We start from the raw sequence: 17,387 nt of genomic DNA, 5'->3' as shown, positions 1-17,387 counted from the left end.
GGAAACTGGAGGATGACAGTGTGGCCAGGTCAGAAGACAGCGCGAGGCCTGCCTCTGAAGCTGGCTTCTCCGCCCTGGCCTGGCTGCCTCTCCATGGCACCTCGGCCATCGTGGAACTGAAGCTTCAGGGAAAGTATTTATAGGACTCTTGTGCCACTGGGCCAGAGGTGGGGACCTTCATGTCCCTGTGGGGATTTTTAAGTTCCCTTCTGCCCTCAAGGCCCCTTTTTTGCTGTCCTCACTGACTCTAGGGCACTCCCTCCTGTACACCGCCACTGCTCGTCTTTATGCTTTTGGGGGTCGGGCCCTCATCCCTCCATGGGTGCTGCGCTTTGGCCTGACCACTTGTTTTCCTCCTGCCCCTTGAGAGCTGGAGGAGTTGGGATCCCAGAAGCAGGGCCTTGAGAACTAGCTTTGGCACAGAGGAGGCTTCTGGGGCCTCAGTGGACTCCGGGCCTCCCCCAGGCTGGTTGAGCATTGCACACATGCCATGTGGTCTTTCCTCAGCGGCACCGACAACCTGGAGTGTTTGACTGGAGGCCTCGTTGCCGTCTCCTCTGAATGTAAATGTTTGCCTGAGCCAGGAGCACACAGTGAGGGTGTGCCTGTCCATGTCCTGGGACCTCCAGAGGCCTCTGCTCTGTGGAATTCGTGCCCTACAAATGCGAATGACTAATGATCGTTGCTAATAAAAATTTATATCTGATTGATAGTTGACCAAGCAATCTGAGAGTTCTGATGTTTTTAATTTGACTTATTAAATGCACGTTCTTTGCGCTGCTTTGACATTTTAGGTCGCATTTTTGGAATTGTGTATTGGGGTGCTGGTGGGATTTTCATGTGTCAGGATTCATGTGTTGAGGTTTTGCCGGTGGATATACGTTCACACACTAGTTTTAAAGCTGAATCACGGTTTTTGAAGATTTTCAAATGCCATCTGTATTTTAGCAGCTTGTTATCTTTCATCTGTCATTTTCTGTGATTTACAGCTGGAGGGGGTTCTTCATGCAGCCCTGTCCTTTCAAGGAAACAAAAAGGTGATTATTTCAGAAATCAGAGTCTTGTGTTGAGTCCCGTTGCTTTTTCTGTATTTCTGTAACGCCGTCGACTGTGTCTGTACCTCTTCTCCACGGAGTGATGTATGTATAAATGTAACTGGGCCGGAATAGTTCTGTAGGGTGGCTTTTGAAAATTGCTTGTGTATCAAAATGGCTTTGTCATAAATTTCTAATGCTTTTTGTCAGGGGTCAGCAAACTTTTTGTGTAAAGGGCCTGTTTTAGCCTTGTGGGCCTTCCTGCCTCTGCTCTGTTTGGCTCTGTCTTGTGGCAGAAGGCAGCCACGGGCGATGCTTAGCTCATGGCTGTGGCTTCCGTGCTGTGAAACTGGAGTTACAGAAATAGGCCTGCTCTAGTTCTCCTGCTTCTGTCTTAGAGACTGTGTTATGTTTTATAAAGGTAACTTGCCTTTCCTGTGAATTCTGTGTAGCATTAGTCAGGAATGATGTTTGGTTAATTATTTGGGTAATTTGGGCTGATGGCAGTTTTTCAGCTGTATTTAACTTTGTACATCCCAGAACAGGTTTTTTTTTTTTTTTAAGTGTTTCTGATCTCTAATCGGAGAGGTTTGGTACACATGAACACTTGACCCCACCAGTTATTTTCTTTTCCAGTCTGGATATCCAGAGGAAGGAATTGCTGCCATTTTCTCTTTTGAAATCTTAAAAGATGAATCTTTTAAAGAATTTATTGAGGTATAATCGATACAAACATATGAATATTTCTTTGTGTCACGAGTTGAGAGTTTGTGAGCCTAATGCCTAGTGTTACTTGCAGTATTGAACGGGACTTTAACAGGACTAATATTCTAGCCCTGACTGGGTTAAGTAAACATTTCCTAGAACTAGAATCCATCGTGTTTGGGCCGTCATAGTGCAGTATACTTAATCAAATGTGAGAAATCGGTGAAACACTAAGGTTGTTTGAAGGCCAATGGCTTCTAGGCAAAGTCAGTCTCTCTGTTCCAGAAGCAGGAGGGGACCATGGCAGGCAGGTGACGAGGTGCCTTATTGCTTAGCCACCTTCCTGGGTGGTCCACCGTTAAGATGAGCTTTTCCTTCTGGGTAGGAAGGTGGTATGTCCCCACTATCCTTTTTGTGTTTTTAGTGTTTTTGTTTTCTTTTCCTTTCTCATTGCGAGCTACAGTTTTTAAGCCTTCTTTGTTACAGTTGCAAAAATCCTTTTTCTTCCCCAGGTGAGATCTGCAAATCTGTGAGAGAGAACAGGAGAATTGACATTGGATGTGGGATGAGGGCAGGGGCTCTGTGGCAGCCTGGTGGGGCACTTCTGGCAGCAGCCAGGACCTTGTACCCCTTGAGGAGGGCTCCTTGGAACAGGGGGGCAAACCCTGATTCTCAGGATAGAGACTGTTCTCATTAACCCCCACACACAGGGTGGATTTTTCTTGCTTTCTCAGGGTCAGTCACTTGTTCTGTAAAGAACAACCCTGTTACTTAGATAAGCCAAATTGCTGTTCATTTTATATAGATTTTGGGTTTCTTCTGCTTTTTCTTTGCCTTTTTTCCCCCTTTAGTGTCACACCAGTATAGATTTCTGGAAATTGTCACATCTATGACCTAATCCTCGGAAACTAGTGAAGTTAGGCATTGGAAATTGCCGATAATTATTTCTAGAGGGTCATTTAGTGACCTTTATGTGTAGTGTAACCATGGTGATTTAACTAGTCCAATTAAATCATGTTAAGACTTTTCTTTTCCTTTTTTCTTATCAGTAGAAGACAAATTGATATAATTTGGAAACCAAGAACTGTTAAATATGTTTTTACAGCTTTGCAAAAGATGAACTATTATTCTATCCTCCTAGATCATATGGCCTCAGGTTCTGATTACACCATAAAGTCTGGCAGCTTAAAGGAGAAGAGAGTAGAAGTGATTTTTGGGGTGACATTCTGTGTATGAACGCTTTCTGTTTTTAAGTGTTTTGACACCTCTTGGCTGCTGGCACGCAGTGTGCTATTTGTTTCAGGAGCTCAGTGGTTATGTGTACGCTCTGATTGCCATTGGAGATACGACCGTGAGTGTCCTAAGGGCTAACAGAATTGCTTCTAGCCATAGCTTACGGTCTTTGAGATCAAATAGTAATATAAATTACCCAACAGTAATACAGATCTAAGTCAGTAAATTCTTATTAATTATTAAAATACTTGGTGTTACAGTTTGAGAGTCATTGCTTTTAACTTTGTGCTGTATAGGTTTATTGATTTTAGTAATATCTAAATATAATATCTTGGCATTCTCTGTGTTTAGTACATTAGAGGTACAAAAGTACATTATACCATATGAGAGAACGAATTAAATATGTTTATGATTTTCCGCTTAGAGTGTGCATCTATTTGATTTTTGAAGTCTTTCCCGTAGCAAGGTTAAGGACTCTTGCTACATCATTTCCTAGGGAAAGTGCTCTTTGGAGAAGCAGCAGCCTTGGAGGATGACTCCGAGTCCAGATCGGAGGGCAGCAGCCCTGCCTTCACAGGTAGGTCTCAGGGAGGGACAGTGATACCACCCCTCCTGTCTTTCTCTTGGCCCCTTCCCTGCCCCTTCACTGCCCCTCCCCTGCCCCTCATGAAGGGCTGTGCTCCTGGGAATAGTGGTAAAGCCAGCTTGCTCAAATGGTGGCTAGTTCATACTATTTTTAGGACATTTACTTTGAAATGTATGTGTGTGTGTTTTCTTGGATCAAATGTTTGCTGTTTTCCTTAGGTTCTTTGAAAATTAGGTTTACTCCCTGAGCATAACTCTTATGTAGTAGGGGATGGTAGGTAAGTGTCTCGTGAATTATATGGGTTGTAAGAGGAAAATGGGATTAACATTTGTCTGTGGAACACTTAACTTGAGAGAAATTTACATTTGTTTACAGATTCTTTATTCACATTATGAGAGAAGTATTGATTAATATGCTAATAATTGGATTAAATGAGTGGTATAATCCTATCCAAAAGAATACTTTTAGACAACCGAAAATAGGACGAAAGTATTTGGGAAAGAAAATCTGAATAATTCCAGTGGTGATTATTTATTTACTCATTTTTTATAAAACAGAAATCTTTTTTCTTTTTTTTTAAATTACAAAAGTAAAAGAAAATCCAAATTCTAGCTCTCTGCCACATTATATAGCTTGAGGGCTCACTGACCCAGTGGTCTTTAGGGAGCACTGCTAACACCTGGGTGTAGATCTTTCTTTATCGATTTTTACATAGTGTGTGACTTTTTTAATGAGAATTTAAAAACAGAGCTAGGAAAACATGCTGCACATTTGCACTCCAGGAGGGGAGGACTGGCTGCTTCTAAGACGGCTTCAAGCAGTCTTGAACAGGGTCTGGGAAGAAGGCAAACCCATGTCAAAGAGATGGTGACTTCCCACTGTTTCTGAGTGCGACCTGCTGAGCGAGAGCACCCACATGCTTATGCCCAACCAGCCTGCCTGTGAGGCGCGGTCTGGCTGCACTGCTCCAAGCTGAGGCTGAGCAGTTGCTCAGACACTTGAAGTGGTATTGTTCCTAAGCATACGTCAGTTTTTACAGTGAAATACCATTTGAGAATTTTCATAGCATTTAGGAAACACCTACTGATAATCCTTATTTTATGACTATGACATGGTAATAGAGTGAAGGCTAAGTCAAGAATACAGTAAAAAGCAATTTTAGTAATGTTTGAAGAATGCACTCATCTTGCTTTTGAAATTTACTAGTTCACATTTTCACTCTATTTCACGATTTTTTGCAGTTAAAACATTTGGTGACAGTGAATTTTGGGGTATTTTATAAGCATTTGATTCCCTGTTGAACGTTTCCCTGGCCCTTTGAGGAATGTGTGTTTCTTTGTCTTCAGCCTCAGTCAAAGGTGAGATTGGTGGTGAGCTGGCTGCGTCTTCTGGAGTCTCCACTCCTGGCTCTGCCAGTTCAGCTGCGGACTCTGTGGGCCATGACATCATCACCGAGCAGCCCCGGTCACAGCATACGCTGCAGCCAGACTCGGTGGATCTGACCAGCTGTGACCTGGCGAGTGCAGCCACCGACGGGGACGAGGAGGATATCCTGAGCCACAGCTCCAGCCAGATCAGTGCCGTCCCGTCTGACCCAGCCATGGACCTGAATGATGGCACCCAGGCCTCCTCCCCAGTCAGTGACAGCTCCCAGACCACCACTGAGGGACCTGATTCAGCTGTGACCCCTTCGGACAGTTCTGAAATTGTAAGTGGGTGAAGGGCTCGCGCCAGCAGGCCCAGACCTAGACCCTCCTGCTCATTTCCCTCTTCCTGTCTGACTCACTAAGGAAAGAGCAGAGCTTACCAGCTCAGGTCATTAATGGGGAATTCAACCCCATCTAAGACCCTCCCTGAGGACAATGGCTAAGTGTCATTTGTGTTGAACATGGAGGTCAGATTAGGTTAGTTGATGATACGAATTTTGCTAAAATTGAATGCATTTTAAATTCATTAAGAACTTGCTGAGTACGGATTAAATCATTACTTAAAATATCTGTAAGGAACCTATTAACAGATCTGTGGTCTTTTTTTTTTTTTTTGAAAGATTTTCTTCTTTTTCCAGAGTTTATTTATTTATTTGAGAGAGAATGAGAGTGAGAGAGAGAACATGAGAGGGAGAGGGTCAGAGGGAGAAGCAGACTCCCTGTGGAGCTAGGAGCCCAATGTGGGATTTGATCCTGGAATTCCAGGATCATGACCTGAGCGGAAGGCAGTTGCTTAAGCCACCCAGGTACCCCAGATCTGTGGTCTTAATACATTGTAATTAAAAACATTAACACTGTGTCTCTAACTTTTTTTGGGGGGGGCGCTTTTCAAAACCTTCTGCAACATATCCCCTCTTATAGAGCATGGAGTTAAGTACATTACTGGTTTCTGAGCTAGCAGAGAGGAAGTACCTTAAGGATGGTCTGAACACCCAAGTTTGGTAAAAGTTATACAGAATTTAACACTCCTTTTTTAAAAAAACAATTTGTACTGTTAAGTGTTCTGTTATTATTGAATAGGTTTTATTAAGAACATTTTTGGTTTGGTTTTTGGGTTTTTTTTACGTGGATGAATGCAGAAGCATCGAATGACAAAATCATGAGATAAATCACTGGCACGTCCCTATTGAGCAGTTGTCAGGTTGTCACGTGGATTCAGTTTCTGATGGCCACGTGGATTTGCAGTTCCTCTGGTAGAGCTGTGAGCTCACAGCTGGGGTTTTTAACTAGAAGACCTGGGGAAGCGTAGGACATACAGTTGGAACATTATGCAGGAAAAATGAGAAGGTTAGGGAAAGTGCTGGCCATTAAGTGTGTGGGGGAGATTCTGCTGTGTGTTTATTGCACCAGCTTCCATGGGCTTTCTTGCCTCTTTACGATGGATGGTTTCTGGTGGGTTTGTTAGAAGTAGGAATGAAAGGCCATGGGAAATTCTGAAAACTTTCCACCTCTTGAAATTACCCCGCTGTTCACTGGGTAACAGTGCTGGGAACGGGACCTCTGCAGGTCTCTCTGGCCTGTAGAAAATGAACATCTTCCCTTCATAATTCCCACATTGGTGGAGTTCTTTCCTGGTTTATGGGATGCTTCCCTGTCTGTTATGTAGTCATTAATTATTTGCTGAACAAGTATACTGAGTGCCTGTTAAGTTCCATGGAGTGTTCACAAGCTGGGGACGAAAGTAGAGGGCACAACATAAAACTCCTTGCTCACACGAAGCTAATGTTCTAGAGGGGTCAAGAGACCCCTTCCATTACGGGCCGGACAGCAAAGAGCTTTGGCTTTCTAAGCCATATAGCCTCTATCACATGTTCCTCTCTGCTGCTGTCCGGTGAAAGTAGGCATTGACTATATGTAAATGAACTAGCATGCCCATAAAACTTTATTTACAAAAACAGGTGGTGGGCCAGGTTTGGTCATTAGGTAATGGCTTAACTACCCCTATTCTAGGCAGAGTGTGTGCATGCATGTGGGGGCAGATACTAAGTGAGTAATCAATAAGTAAACAAATACATAGTTAGGCGGTGATGAGTGCCATAGAGGAAAAGAAACAAGTGAAGGTATAGAGAATTTCCTCATGAGACAGCCCAGCGCGGTGGCCAAGGGGCTGCTGCCAAGAGCCACCCGGATGAGAATTTTGGCTCGGTTGTTTCTTAGCCGTGTAGCCTGGACCATGTGTGAACCTTCTTGCCTCCGTTTTCTTATGGAGGGTAACAGTACTTGCACTGTAAGACTTATGATGATGCATATAAAGTGGTTTTTGATTCTGCCTGGGGTGTAGTAAAATATTCAAGAAGTATTGTTTTTATTATGGTGAAATTTCTCATTTTAATACATTTTTTTTAACTGAGGTAAGGTTTTTTTGGTAAACTAGTTGGGACAGTGTGGTATAGCTAGGGACTCGGAATGACTTTTTAAAAATAATGCAGAGTTTATTTCAGTTCCTGCTAATGTATTGAGGTTCTGTCACTCAGTTTTTCAGGTAAATTACATGAGATTTCAAGTGAATGTGTAAAGTTTCACAATATGGATCATAATTCAAGTTTACAGCCAAGTGTATGATACACTGTGTCTAAAACTTAGTTGATTTAGTTCTGGCAATTTAGAAGCTAACCTAGTGTAGTGTTAGGTATTTGTCTAAAAGAAGGTGTTTCTCTAAAGATTTTTCTCATTGTTGACTTATTGTAAAACTTGCTTGTGAAGGTAAAGATTTTTGTTCAGGTTTTTTTTTGTTAATATCACAAAGAGAAATTTTTAGGTTGGAATTTCTTTGGCATTTTTATAGTCATAAAGCTTTTTGTAATGTAGTAGCAATGTGTGATCAAGGAAGCTTGATCATGGACACGCACACCTCTCTGTACATTTCAGGAAATAACCTTTGTGTGAGTACGAGAGATGTGGTCCGTGTGATTTTTGCCTTTGCCTTTTTCCATGTCGGAGAGCCTGTCCCTTGGTGATGTACCTTCAGAGCCCTCACCAGCCCCTCTCGTACTGTGCAGGTGTTAGACGGTGCTGACAGCCAGTATTCGGGGATGCAGATCGGACAGCCACCGGACGAGGATGAGGAAGCCACGGGTGTCCTTCCAGATGAAGATGCAGATGCTTTCCGAAGCTCTTCAGTTGGTAGGTGGACCTCAGCAGTGCACTGTGGAAATATTTTCTTCAACCCTGACATCGCAGGGTTAGATGTCAAGATTTTTAGTTGTCAAGATTTCCAAGAAGAAATCTTGGAGTATTTTTGTTTTCTGAGTTGTAAATAGCAAATAAGGAAGGTCAGTTGAGGAATTACTGTCCTTGTTCTTGATCTAAATCCTATACTTTCATGTGGACTTTGCATAAATATGAATATTGGGTTTTTTTATTGGAAACTTGTCGCTCAATCTCAGTTTCTCTGATTATGAAGCTCTTCAGCAAGCACATTTACTGAGAAGCATGGGCCACAGCAGACAGGCCTCTGACAGCAGCATCGATAAATTTGTCTCCAAAGATGAAGCTGCTGAACCAGGAGATCAAGAAAACAAGGTGAGATGTTTAGGCAGAAGACCACTTGGCATTCTGAGCTTCTGTGAGTGTTTAGGATTACTCTGGCTCCTGTCCGTGTGCCTTACTTCTAGCTTTCCCATCTCTGAGCTTCTGCCCACCTATTTCCCCTTAAGTAGTGACCACTTCCTAGGTGTGCTCCTCTTTACTGCCTCTACAGATACTACCCAGATCCTTGAGAACTGGCTCAAGTTCTGCCTCCTGAGAGTCCTTCCCAGACAGATTTGTCTTACACTGATTGCTACCTCACCTGATTTCTTGGGCCGATCATTTGATGGTCATGCTTTGTCTTGCAGCATGTCTTGTTTTTGTTTGTGGAATAATACATTTGTTTGTTTACATAAAATACATATAAAGTTTGCCAGAGTGACCGGTGCAAAGTGCGCTCCCTGGTGGCGTAAGTGCTGTCACCACCCTCCATCTCCAGAACTCTTTTCCCTCTCCCCAGACTGAAACTCTGTCCCCATTCGCCACTAACTCCCCATTCCTTCCTCTCCCCAGCCTTTGGCTCCCACCATCTCCTTTGTGTCTCCCTACAGGTGGAACCATGTGGTATTTGTTCTTTTGTGACTAGCTTACGTCAACTGTGTATAATGTCCTCAGACTTCATCTGTATTGTAGGATGTGTCAGGATTCCCTTCCTCTCTGACACTGAGGCATATTCCACTGTGCAGACTCCATTTTGTTCTGTTCATCCGTTGATGGATCCTTAGGTTTACTTGTCTTCTGGTTGATGTGAATGATGCTGCTGTGAACTTGGAGGTGCAGGCTTCTCTTTAGGACCCTGCTCTAGGTTCTTTGGGATAGACACCCAGAAGTGGAATTTCAGAGTACTCTGGTAGTTCTAGTTTTAGGTTTTTTTTTGAAGGACCCTCCACACATTGTCCACAGTGGCCACACCAGTTTGTGCTCCCACCAGCCACGCGCAGGGTTCTGGTTTTTGTGGGTCCTCACCTAAGCTTGTCATTTTCTGGCTTTTTTTGAGAGCAGCCATCCTACTGGGAGTGAGGTTGTATGTCACTGTGGCTTTGACTTACGTTTCCCTAATGATGAGTGATGTGGGACATCTTTTCATATGCTTCCTGGCCATTGTATTTTGTCTTTGGAGAAATGTCTGTTCAAGCCCTTAGTTTTTAATCAGGTTTGGGTTTTGTTGTTGTTGTTGTTGACTTTATCTGCTGAATTGCTTGTTAAATATCCCTGAATTGCTTACCTTTTTACCTGTAAGTGGCTTATCTTCCCAGTTAATTTTAAATTCCTTGAGGGCAGGGAACAGTTTTGAACTTAGTCCTTCTGTAGATGCCCAGTCATCCTGCAGCCTCTGTGCTTCCTTCCAGGTCCTGCTCCAGCCAGGTCTGCCCCCTCTCAGCTCTGGGCATTCGCAGGGCTCTTGCCTCTGCCTGAGTAGCTGCCCTTTGTCCTCTAGATGGTGGCTCATGCTATTCTTGCCTGAGCAACCTCTCCTGAGTGCCGGCTCCCAGCTGCCTTCTCTCCAGCATGTCCTCACTGTACCTTGAGCTCATCGCTGCCACCGCCCATGTGACCCTGTGGCTCAGCTGCCTCTGATCGCTCTGATTGGGCTCCACCATGGTCTGTGAGGACAAAGATGGGCATCTCTGTGTGCCCAGCACCTGGCATAATTGGTGCTCTGGACCTGTTTGTTGAACACACTAGTGAGTGAATGTGCTGGTTCCTTGATCCTAAGACCAACAAGTGTTGCTTTCTGTGTTGTAGCCTTGCCGGATCAAAGGTGACATAGGGCAGTCTACCGATGACGATTCTGTTCCTCTTGTCCATTGTGTCCGCCTTCTGTCTGCTTCATTTTTGCTGACTGGGGAGAAAAATGGTAAGTATAGAAAGGCAGGTACAGACCTGAAGGAAATACTGACGTCTCAAGGTCACCTCGTGGCTGATTTATGCCTCATTGCTGTAGCAGAGGGAGGGAGTAGAGTCTGGGCCCAACGGTGGCTTTCACTGACTGATGGGAGAAGGGAGGGGATGCTGGGGGAGTAGGGTTACTGGGTCTAGTTTTGTTTCTGTGGAAACTAAATGTTGGTTGCTTGGAAGGTGATCTCAGTGGTTTCCTTGCAGTGTTGGTTCCGGATAGGGACGTGAGGGTCAGTGTGAAGGCGCTGGCGCTCAGCTGTGTGGGAGCTGCTGTGGCCCTTCATCCCGAGTCCTTCTTCAGCAAACTTTATAAAGTGCCTCTTGACACCATGGAGCACCCTGGTATGTTACAAGTTCATGGCTTGTCCCTCACATTTAGTTGGTACTTTGGAAACTACTTTAGACCATTTTTTTGGCTGTTGTGGTTTAGAGTAATATGTGTTCTGAGTTGATTTGTGGTATTTTTGAACTGTATTATAGCTCCATATAAAACTCATAAATAGTGCTTTTTGCTTTTTGGACTCCCTGTCGATGCAGCGTTTCATTTAAACACACGTGACAAGACAGTAGATAAGTGGGAACATAAGAGCCACTTTACATACATACTGCATTTTTACCAAAAGCACAAATCGTGTATAATCAAAATTGCTTTGGGTCACACTCAGCCATGCCAGATGTTCACACTCAGAGACAAGTGGCAGCCGAGACGAGCAGAGCAGCCGCAGATCCAGCTCCTGTAGCACACGCTCTGGGACCCACTCTCATGGTGGAGTAGATGGGGGAGGAGCCACACTTCTAAAATTATCCTCCTGCCTTCTCCCCCTTTCCTTGGGCAAGGGGACACACTTGTGCTTTTGAATTCATATTAGGTAAGTGTGGACTAGTTTGATTTTCTCTAATTTTTTTTTTTTTTTTGGAAGTGAAATCTTGGAATTTTATTATTGGTTGGCAACCTGGAATTATAGTCCAGAACATCTGTTGTGTTGAAGTGATAGCAGACCTGTGATGAATCTAGAATCCTTAAACCTCACCGTATTTTTTTACTGCTCATGGCTATTAATATTCAAGTCTCTTCTAGATTTGGATTGCCCCCCCCCTTTCTTTTTTTCCCCTCTTTCCTGAGAATGAAGCTTTTGTTCTGAGTTAGAAAGTTGATGGTAGGGGCTTGTACAGTGGCTGGGCAATTTATCTCTACAGAGGAGCAGTATGTGTCAGACATCCTGAACTACATTGATCACGGAGACCCCCAGGTCAGAGGAGCCACGGCTGTTCTCTGTGGGACCCTCATCTCCTCCATCCTCAGCAGGTCCCGCTTCCAAGTGGGGGACTGGATGGGCACCGTCAGAGCCTTGACAGGTAATGGTAGAGTTTTCAGTGCATTTTCTAGGTAGAATGCCCAAGTTCAAGTTTATGTAAAGGTGCTTACTATTTGCTCTTCTGGTCAGGAAATACATTTTCTCTGGTGGACTGCATTCCTTTGCTGCAGAAAACTTTGAAGGATGAATCTTCTGTGACTTGCAAGTTGGCTTGTACAGCTGTGAGGGTAAGTGTCATCTTTTGTCCAAGTCAGTTCTTTGATTAGCAGATTTTGCCACTGTTATAACTAAAATCGGGCTTAATACTAAATAGTCATAGATGTTGCAAAGCTGTAAACAGTAGCAGCCGTGTGTGTGTCTGCCATGCCCCTGCAGAAAGCAGGTGTCACCAGTCAGGTTTGTTTCCTAGGGTGTCGCGGGAGTTTCAGTACTCCAAGTGTTTGTTTCAGTACTCCAAGTGTTTGTTTGAAATGTTTCTTTTCGTAAAGGGTCTATTTAGACATACACTTGGCCAACATGGAGGGTAAAACCTGTTGAATTAAACCCCACCGGCACTCTTGGGCCCACAGGGTGCTGAGTTGGGGGCCGGGGGGCTGTGACGTTGTTCAGTGAGCTCCGTGCCATGTCCCTGCGGCACACCCGGTCTGGACGCGGTGGCGTGCTAGACCTTTTTAGATCAGCTGGTCTGTGAATCACAGCTGGCCAGTCACCAACACTAATGGTTAACTAGTAAAGATCAAAGGAAAACCCTGACAGTTGTCACATGAATAGGATACCTTCCCTTTTCAGAATGTCATGGCAGGAAGTGTTCCTTAATTCCAGATGATTGTCAGGTTTCAGTTGCTCTTTGTCTGCGGGAGCACAGCAGGTCTCTGACCTTGAGTCCACTCGCATCTGCTGTGTGCCCTGAGGGGCGGGGAGGGCGCAGCCAGAGGGGCTGTGCCACGGGGCGGGGGGGGGGGGCTGTGGAGTACAGGGCTGCTTAGCAAAGGGCCCGGCTCCCCTTTGCTGAGGCTTCTTTTAGAACAGGTTTACCCCTGCTCTGAGGTCACAAAATTGGTGTCTGGGAGTAGAGGCCTTGACTAAGACAGCAGTGGGAGGAAGGAGGACATACGGTGATGGGGAAGGGACATGTTTATTGCTAAACTGGAGTTAAGGACATTTCTGAGGGACATGGGGAAAGTTCAACGTCCCTGCCACGGTGAGAGGAGGAGGAAATGGGAACGCCGCGCATGCTCATGCTGTTGGAACCATCAGGAGGCAGTGGCGGCGCTGAGCCTGACCCCATCACATGGCGACCTTGTATTCCAGCACTGTGTCACGAGTCTTTGCAGCAGCAGCCACAGCGAACTGGGGCTGCAACTGGTCACCGACTTGCTGACTCTGAGGGACAGCTCCTACTGGCTGGTGAGGACAGAGCTTCTTGAGACTCTTGCAGAGATTGACTTTAGGTGAGTGATGAATCCGGTTCCTTAGGTCTGTAAACCAAAGCTGCTCGGGAGTTCGGGCCAGGAACTGAGAGACCTGGGTCATTGCTTCAGGTGCTCATTCATGATGGTCGTCAAGTCACCTGTGAGTTGGGAGTCTGGGTGGCGTGGAGAGCTGATGCTGCTTTCCTCCTCAGCTTGCTTTGTGCTTGGGGTTTTACAATACAGGTGGAAGATTAGGTCTTTCTGGTGGTCTCAGTCACCTGAGTGGCGTGGATGGAGGGTACAGGAGAGCTCAGACTGCCATCACTCTTGCTCATGTGGACAAAAGGAACATCCTCATTATACCGAACTTAGGTCACACAGCTCATCTGTACTTTGTTGCAATTAAAAAATAACGTAATACCTTTTGCATTTTCTAAGAACAAGTTTGGCTTAAGATGTCTTTTGGGAGGGGAAATTTCTTCTATTATCCAGGCGTTTGGGTGTTTTCCACGCAGCTGTTACAATGTGCTTGCTGTGTGCCAGGCTCAGGGCTAGTGCCCCTGAGCGGCTAGTGGGTAGTTTCTTTCTCTCTCAGCATGTCTCTCTGAATGAGGGGTTGCTCTCAGCTTTGGCTGCTGGGAGGGACCCTGGGCCAGGGGCAAGGAACCTTCCAGAGGCTGTGTAGCCCCTCCCCGGAGTCAGCAGGCCCCTCCCCTGGTGGCTGAGCTTACTCTGAGGCCCCTTGGAGTCTCTCACAGTATGAGATTATTAGTATTTATTTTGAAGAAAACAGTTTACTAATTCTGAAACGAGGAGAGGAATATGAAGTCCACTTACTTAAAAACCTTGGTCCTTCCATGGGTCTGAGATCGTGCTCCCTCTGTGGTCTTCTGGGCGGCAGGACCAGCCCCCTCCGAGCTGCCCTCTGTGTCCTGCGTGTCAGGGTTGTGCAGGTGGACAGTGGGTGTCCATGGAGTCACTAAATTGTTTCATGTTAAAAATGTTCTTTTGTTAGGTTGGTGAGCTTTTTGGAGGCAAAAGCAGAAAACCTGCACAGAGGGACCCATCATTACACAGGGGTAAGCAGTTCATTTTTGTGAGGCCATGTTGTAGCTTCCAGTAGTCGTGCCTTCTCAGGGGTGTGTGTCTCCTCTGAGTGTGCTCTGTTCTAGACTGACCCTGCGATTCAGGTTGTGACAGTCATGCTTGTGTGTGTGAATTTAAAACTAGTGGTCGTGAGCATTCCCTCAGGGGCCTTCCAAAGTATCTTACATGAAATGGGCTTAAAGACAGATGTCGTATCTGTTTTTGTTTTCTTCTCTCTGAAGCTTTTAAAACTGCAAGAACGAGTGCTCCATGATGTGGTCATCTATCTGCTCGGGGACGAGGACCCCAGGGTGCGTCATGTTGCCGCAGCAGCCTTGATAAGGTATCTACCACCCATTTTCTCTCTTTGCTCACTTTCATGGTGGAAGTGCAAAGTGGTAGGCGGAGGGGAGCTTGGTTATCTGAGAGTAGGTCAGCATTCCCGGATCCTGGACGCTCACTTTCAGCTCCTCTGAAAGCATCAGAAAAGACCAGGAGTCTAAAGTGAGGGTGAGGGGTGCCTGGGTGGCTCAGTGGATTAAGCCACTGCCTTTGGCTCAGGTCATGGTCTCTGGGTCCTGGGATCGAGCCCCACATCTGCCTCAGCATCCCTGCTCAGCGGGGAGCCTGCTTCCCTCTCTCTCTCTGCCTGACTCTGCCTACCTGTGATCTCTCTGTCAAATAAATAAATAAAATCTTAAAAAAATAATAAATAAAGTGAGGGTGAAAACAAGGCTAGCCTCCAAAAGTGATGTGCTTTCATTGTGAGAAGTTTAGAATGTAGGAAAGAGCACAAAGAAGAACATAGAAATCTCCTTTGGCTCTGCCTATGGAGACAATCACTGTGAATGTGTTGAGTATTGTCTGTGCATGAGTCTCTTCTACAAAATTGGGATCAATTTTGCAATTCAGTGATCCGATCATTTCATGTACTATGTTATCGCATCTTCCTGCTATCAGACTCTTCTAAAAAAAAAAAAACAAAAAACAAAAAAAACCTGACTCTGCCAGTGATACCTGGAGCCGCCCCCTGTATTCAGATATGTTCGTATGTTTGCACTGAATTACATGACATGTCCTACAGAGTGAGATTGGTGAAGGCCATGCATACTGTTTCAGAAAAAGAAATACAGTGAGTGGCCAGTGTCTTATTCTGTAGTTGTGATAAACTTTTATGTAAATATTATTTGGTTGGACAGTAAGTTTTCTATGACTTACAAAATGAATAATGCTTGTGAATATTGTTATACATAAATGCTGATGTATGCATTTTTTTCTGAGCATTAATTCCTGGAAGTTTAGTTACTAGGCCAAGCTTTCTGGTGTTGTGGGTTTTTTTGTTTTGTTTTGTTTTTAATTTTTCATAGCTTTACTGAAGTATGATTTTGTGTCCCTTCACATTCACCCATTTTAAGTGTACGATTTAGTGATTTGTAGTAAACATAGAGATTTGTGTAACCATCACCACAATCCCAGTTTTAGAACATTTCCATGACCCCATCACCGCATGGCTGATATTACTTCCACTTTTGTGGCTACTGTGGATTGTACTGGCTGAACATCTGCCCACAAGACATTGTGTGGACACATGTTCTCATTTTTTGGAGTCAGTACCTAGAAGTGGTTTGTTTTTGTTTGTTTGTTTGTTTGGTTGGTTTTTTTTAAGATTCTATTTATTTATTTGACAGAGTGAGAGAGTACAGTAGGCAGAGCAGAAGGCAGAGGAAGAGGGAGAAGCAGGTTCTCCTGTGAGCGGGGAACCCCATGTGGGGCTTGATCTCAGGCCCCTAGGATCATGACCAGAGCTGAAGGTAGCCACTTTAACCCAGGTGCCCCTAGAAGTGGATTTTTTTTTAATGGGTTTTGGTACTTCCTGTGAAATTGCTCTCCAGAAACATACTGGTCTCTTAGTGACCAGAATATGATTGTGCCCGATTCTTCTCACCAAAAAAAGATTAAAAAAAAAAAAAAAAAAGTTAAGTATGTATCAGTTGTTGAAGCAGAAATTGGTATTTTTTTTTAAGTTTTTATTTATTTATTTGATAGAGAGAGAGAGTACAGCAGGGGGAGCAGCAGGCAGAGAGAGAGGGAGAAGCAGGCTCACCGAGCAGGGAGCTCCATGTGGGAATTGATCCCAGGACCCTGGGATTATGACCTGAGCCGAAGGCAGACAGATGCTTAACCGACTGAGCCACCCAGGTGTCCTGAAAAATACCTCATCTTTTTGAAGTAATACATGTTTACTTAACAAAGTTTAGGGAAAATATAAAAGAGGAAATCAAAATCTCTGTGATCAAATGACTGAAAACCAAGGTTTCATTTTGATGTATATCTTTTCTGTTTTCAGTGTTGTCATTTGCGTATTTCTTTGATTACTTGTGAGGTGTACTTTTTCTTGCACTTAGCTGGATTAGTGTGACTTGCCTACAATGATTTTGAACCTTTCCCTCTTTCTGCAAATGATAGCCATTTATTTTTACCTTAAGAAGTTGTGCTTATGACCAGGTCGCCACAAAAGAGAGATTTTATTAAAGATACTGGGGTTTGCAGACCAATGTGAGTAGGTAGTTGATTGTTTCTACGAGTTATGAGCCCCGTCCGAAAGCATATGAACACACTTCTGCAGAACACACACTGCCGATGGCAGAAATGGGCCCTTCTGTTCTCTTAGGAAATGTTGCCTGTATTCTGCATTTTAAAAAAAATTTTTTTAAAGATACTATATGTTCATTTGAGAGATGCAGCGGGAGAGGGAACACAAGCAGGGGGAGCGGCAGAGGGAGAAGCAGGCTTCCTGCTCAACAGGGAGCCTAACCTGGGGCTCGATCCCAGGACCCTGAGATCATGACTGAGCCCCCCAGGCACCCCGGTACTCCTGCTTTTGAGTGGAGTATAGATTTGTGAGGGGCTTCTGCTGGAGCTTTGCCATCTGGGAGTGTGTGGGATCGATTTGCAAGCAGAATTGCAGAAACGAGTAGGGGCCCGGCTACTGGTGTTCAGATCCGCTCTGTGCTTGGTACTCTCTGTGGATGGGGGAGACACGTACCTGTTTGTCTTGCTGAAGAGGATAAGAAGGAGAACTTGAAATCTGAGCCTTTTAT

At 44.7% G+C, this 17,387-nt stretch overlaps 1 protein-coding gene across 2 annotated transcripts in view; it reads left to right on the top strand.

Annotated features, from left to right (window-relative positions):
- HTT (huntingtin) overlaps positions 1-17,387 on the top strand; it is a 141,512-nt gene that overhangs the window by 42,822 nt on the left and 81,303 nt on the right. Inside the window, exons 10-21 of one of the 2 annotated variants that reach the window (XM_082727054.1) lie at positions 990-1,037; positions 3,469-3,549; positions 4,905-5,266; positions 8,045-8,168; positions 8,449-8,567; positions 10,320-10,431; positions 10,677-10,814; positions 11,670-11,828; positions 11,918-12,015; positions 13,100-13,239; positions 14,216-14,279; positions 14,529-14,629. In XM_082727054.1, coding sequence (XP_082583180.1) covers positions 990-1,037; positions 3,469-3,549; positions 4,905-5,266; positions 8,045-8,168; positions 8,449-8,567; positions 10,320-10,431; positions 10,677-10,814; positions 11,670-11,828; positions 11,918-12,015; positions 13,100-13,239; positions 14,216-14,279; positions 14,529-14,629 — 1,546 coding nt within the window. The remainder of the gene's footprint in view (positions 1-989; positions 1,038-3,468; positions 3,550-4,904; positions 5,267-8,044; positions 8,169-8,448; positions 8,568-10,319; positions 10,432-10,676; positions 10,815-11,669; positions 11,829-11,917; positions 12,016-13,099; positions 13,240-14,215; positions 14,280-14,528; positions 14,630-17,387) is intronic. The other variant, XM_082727055.1, reaches the window with a different exon arrangement.

The sequence above is a fragment of the Mustela nivalis genome, assembly GCF_964662115.1.
Source record: "Mustela nivalis genome assembly, chromosome: 4".
Taxonomy (NCBI): Eukaryota; Metazoa; Chordata; class Mammalia; order Carnivora; family Mustelidae; genus Mustela; species Mustela nivalis.
Note: the sequence above shows the minus strand (reverse complement) of the source record. Positions and strands in the feature narration are given on the sequence as shown.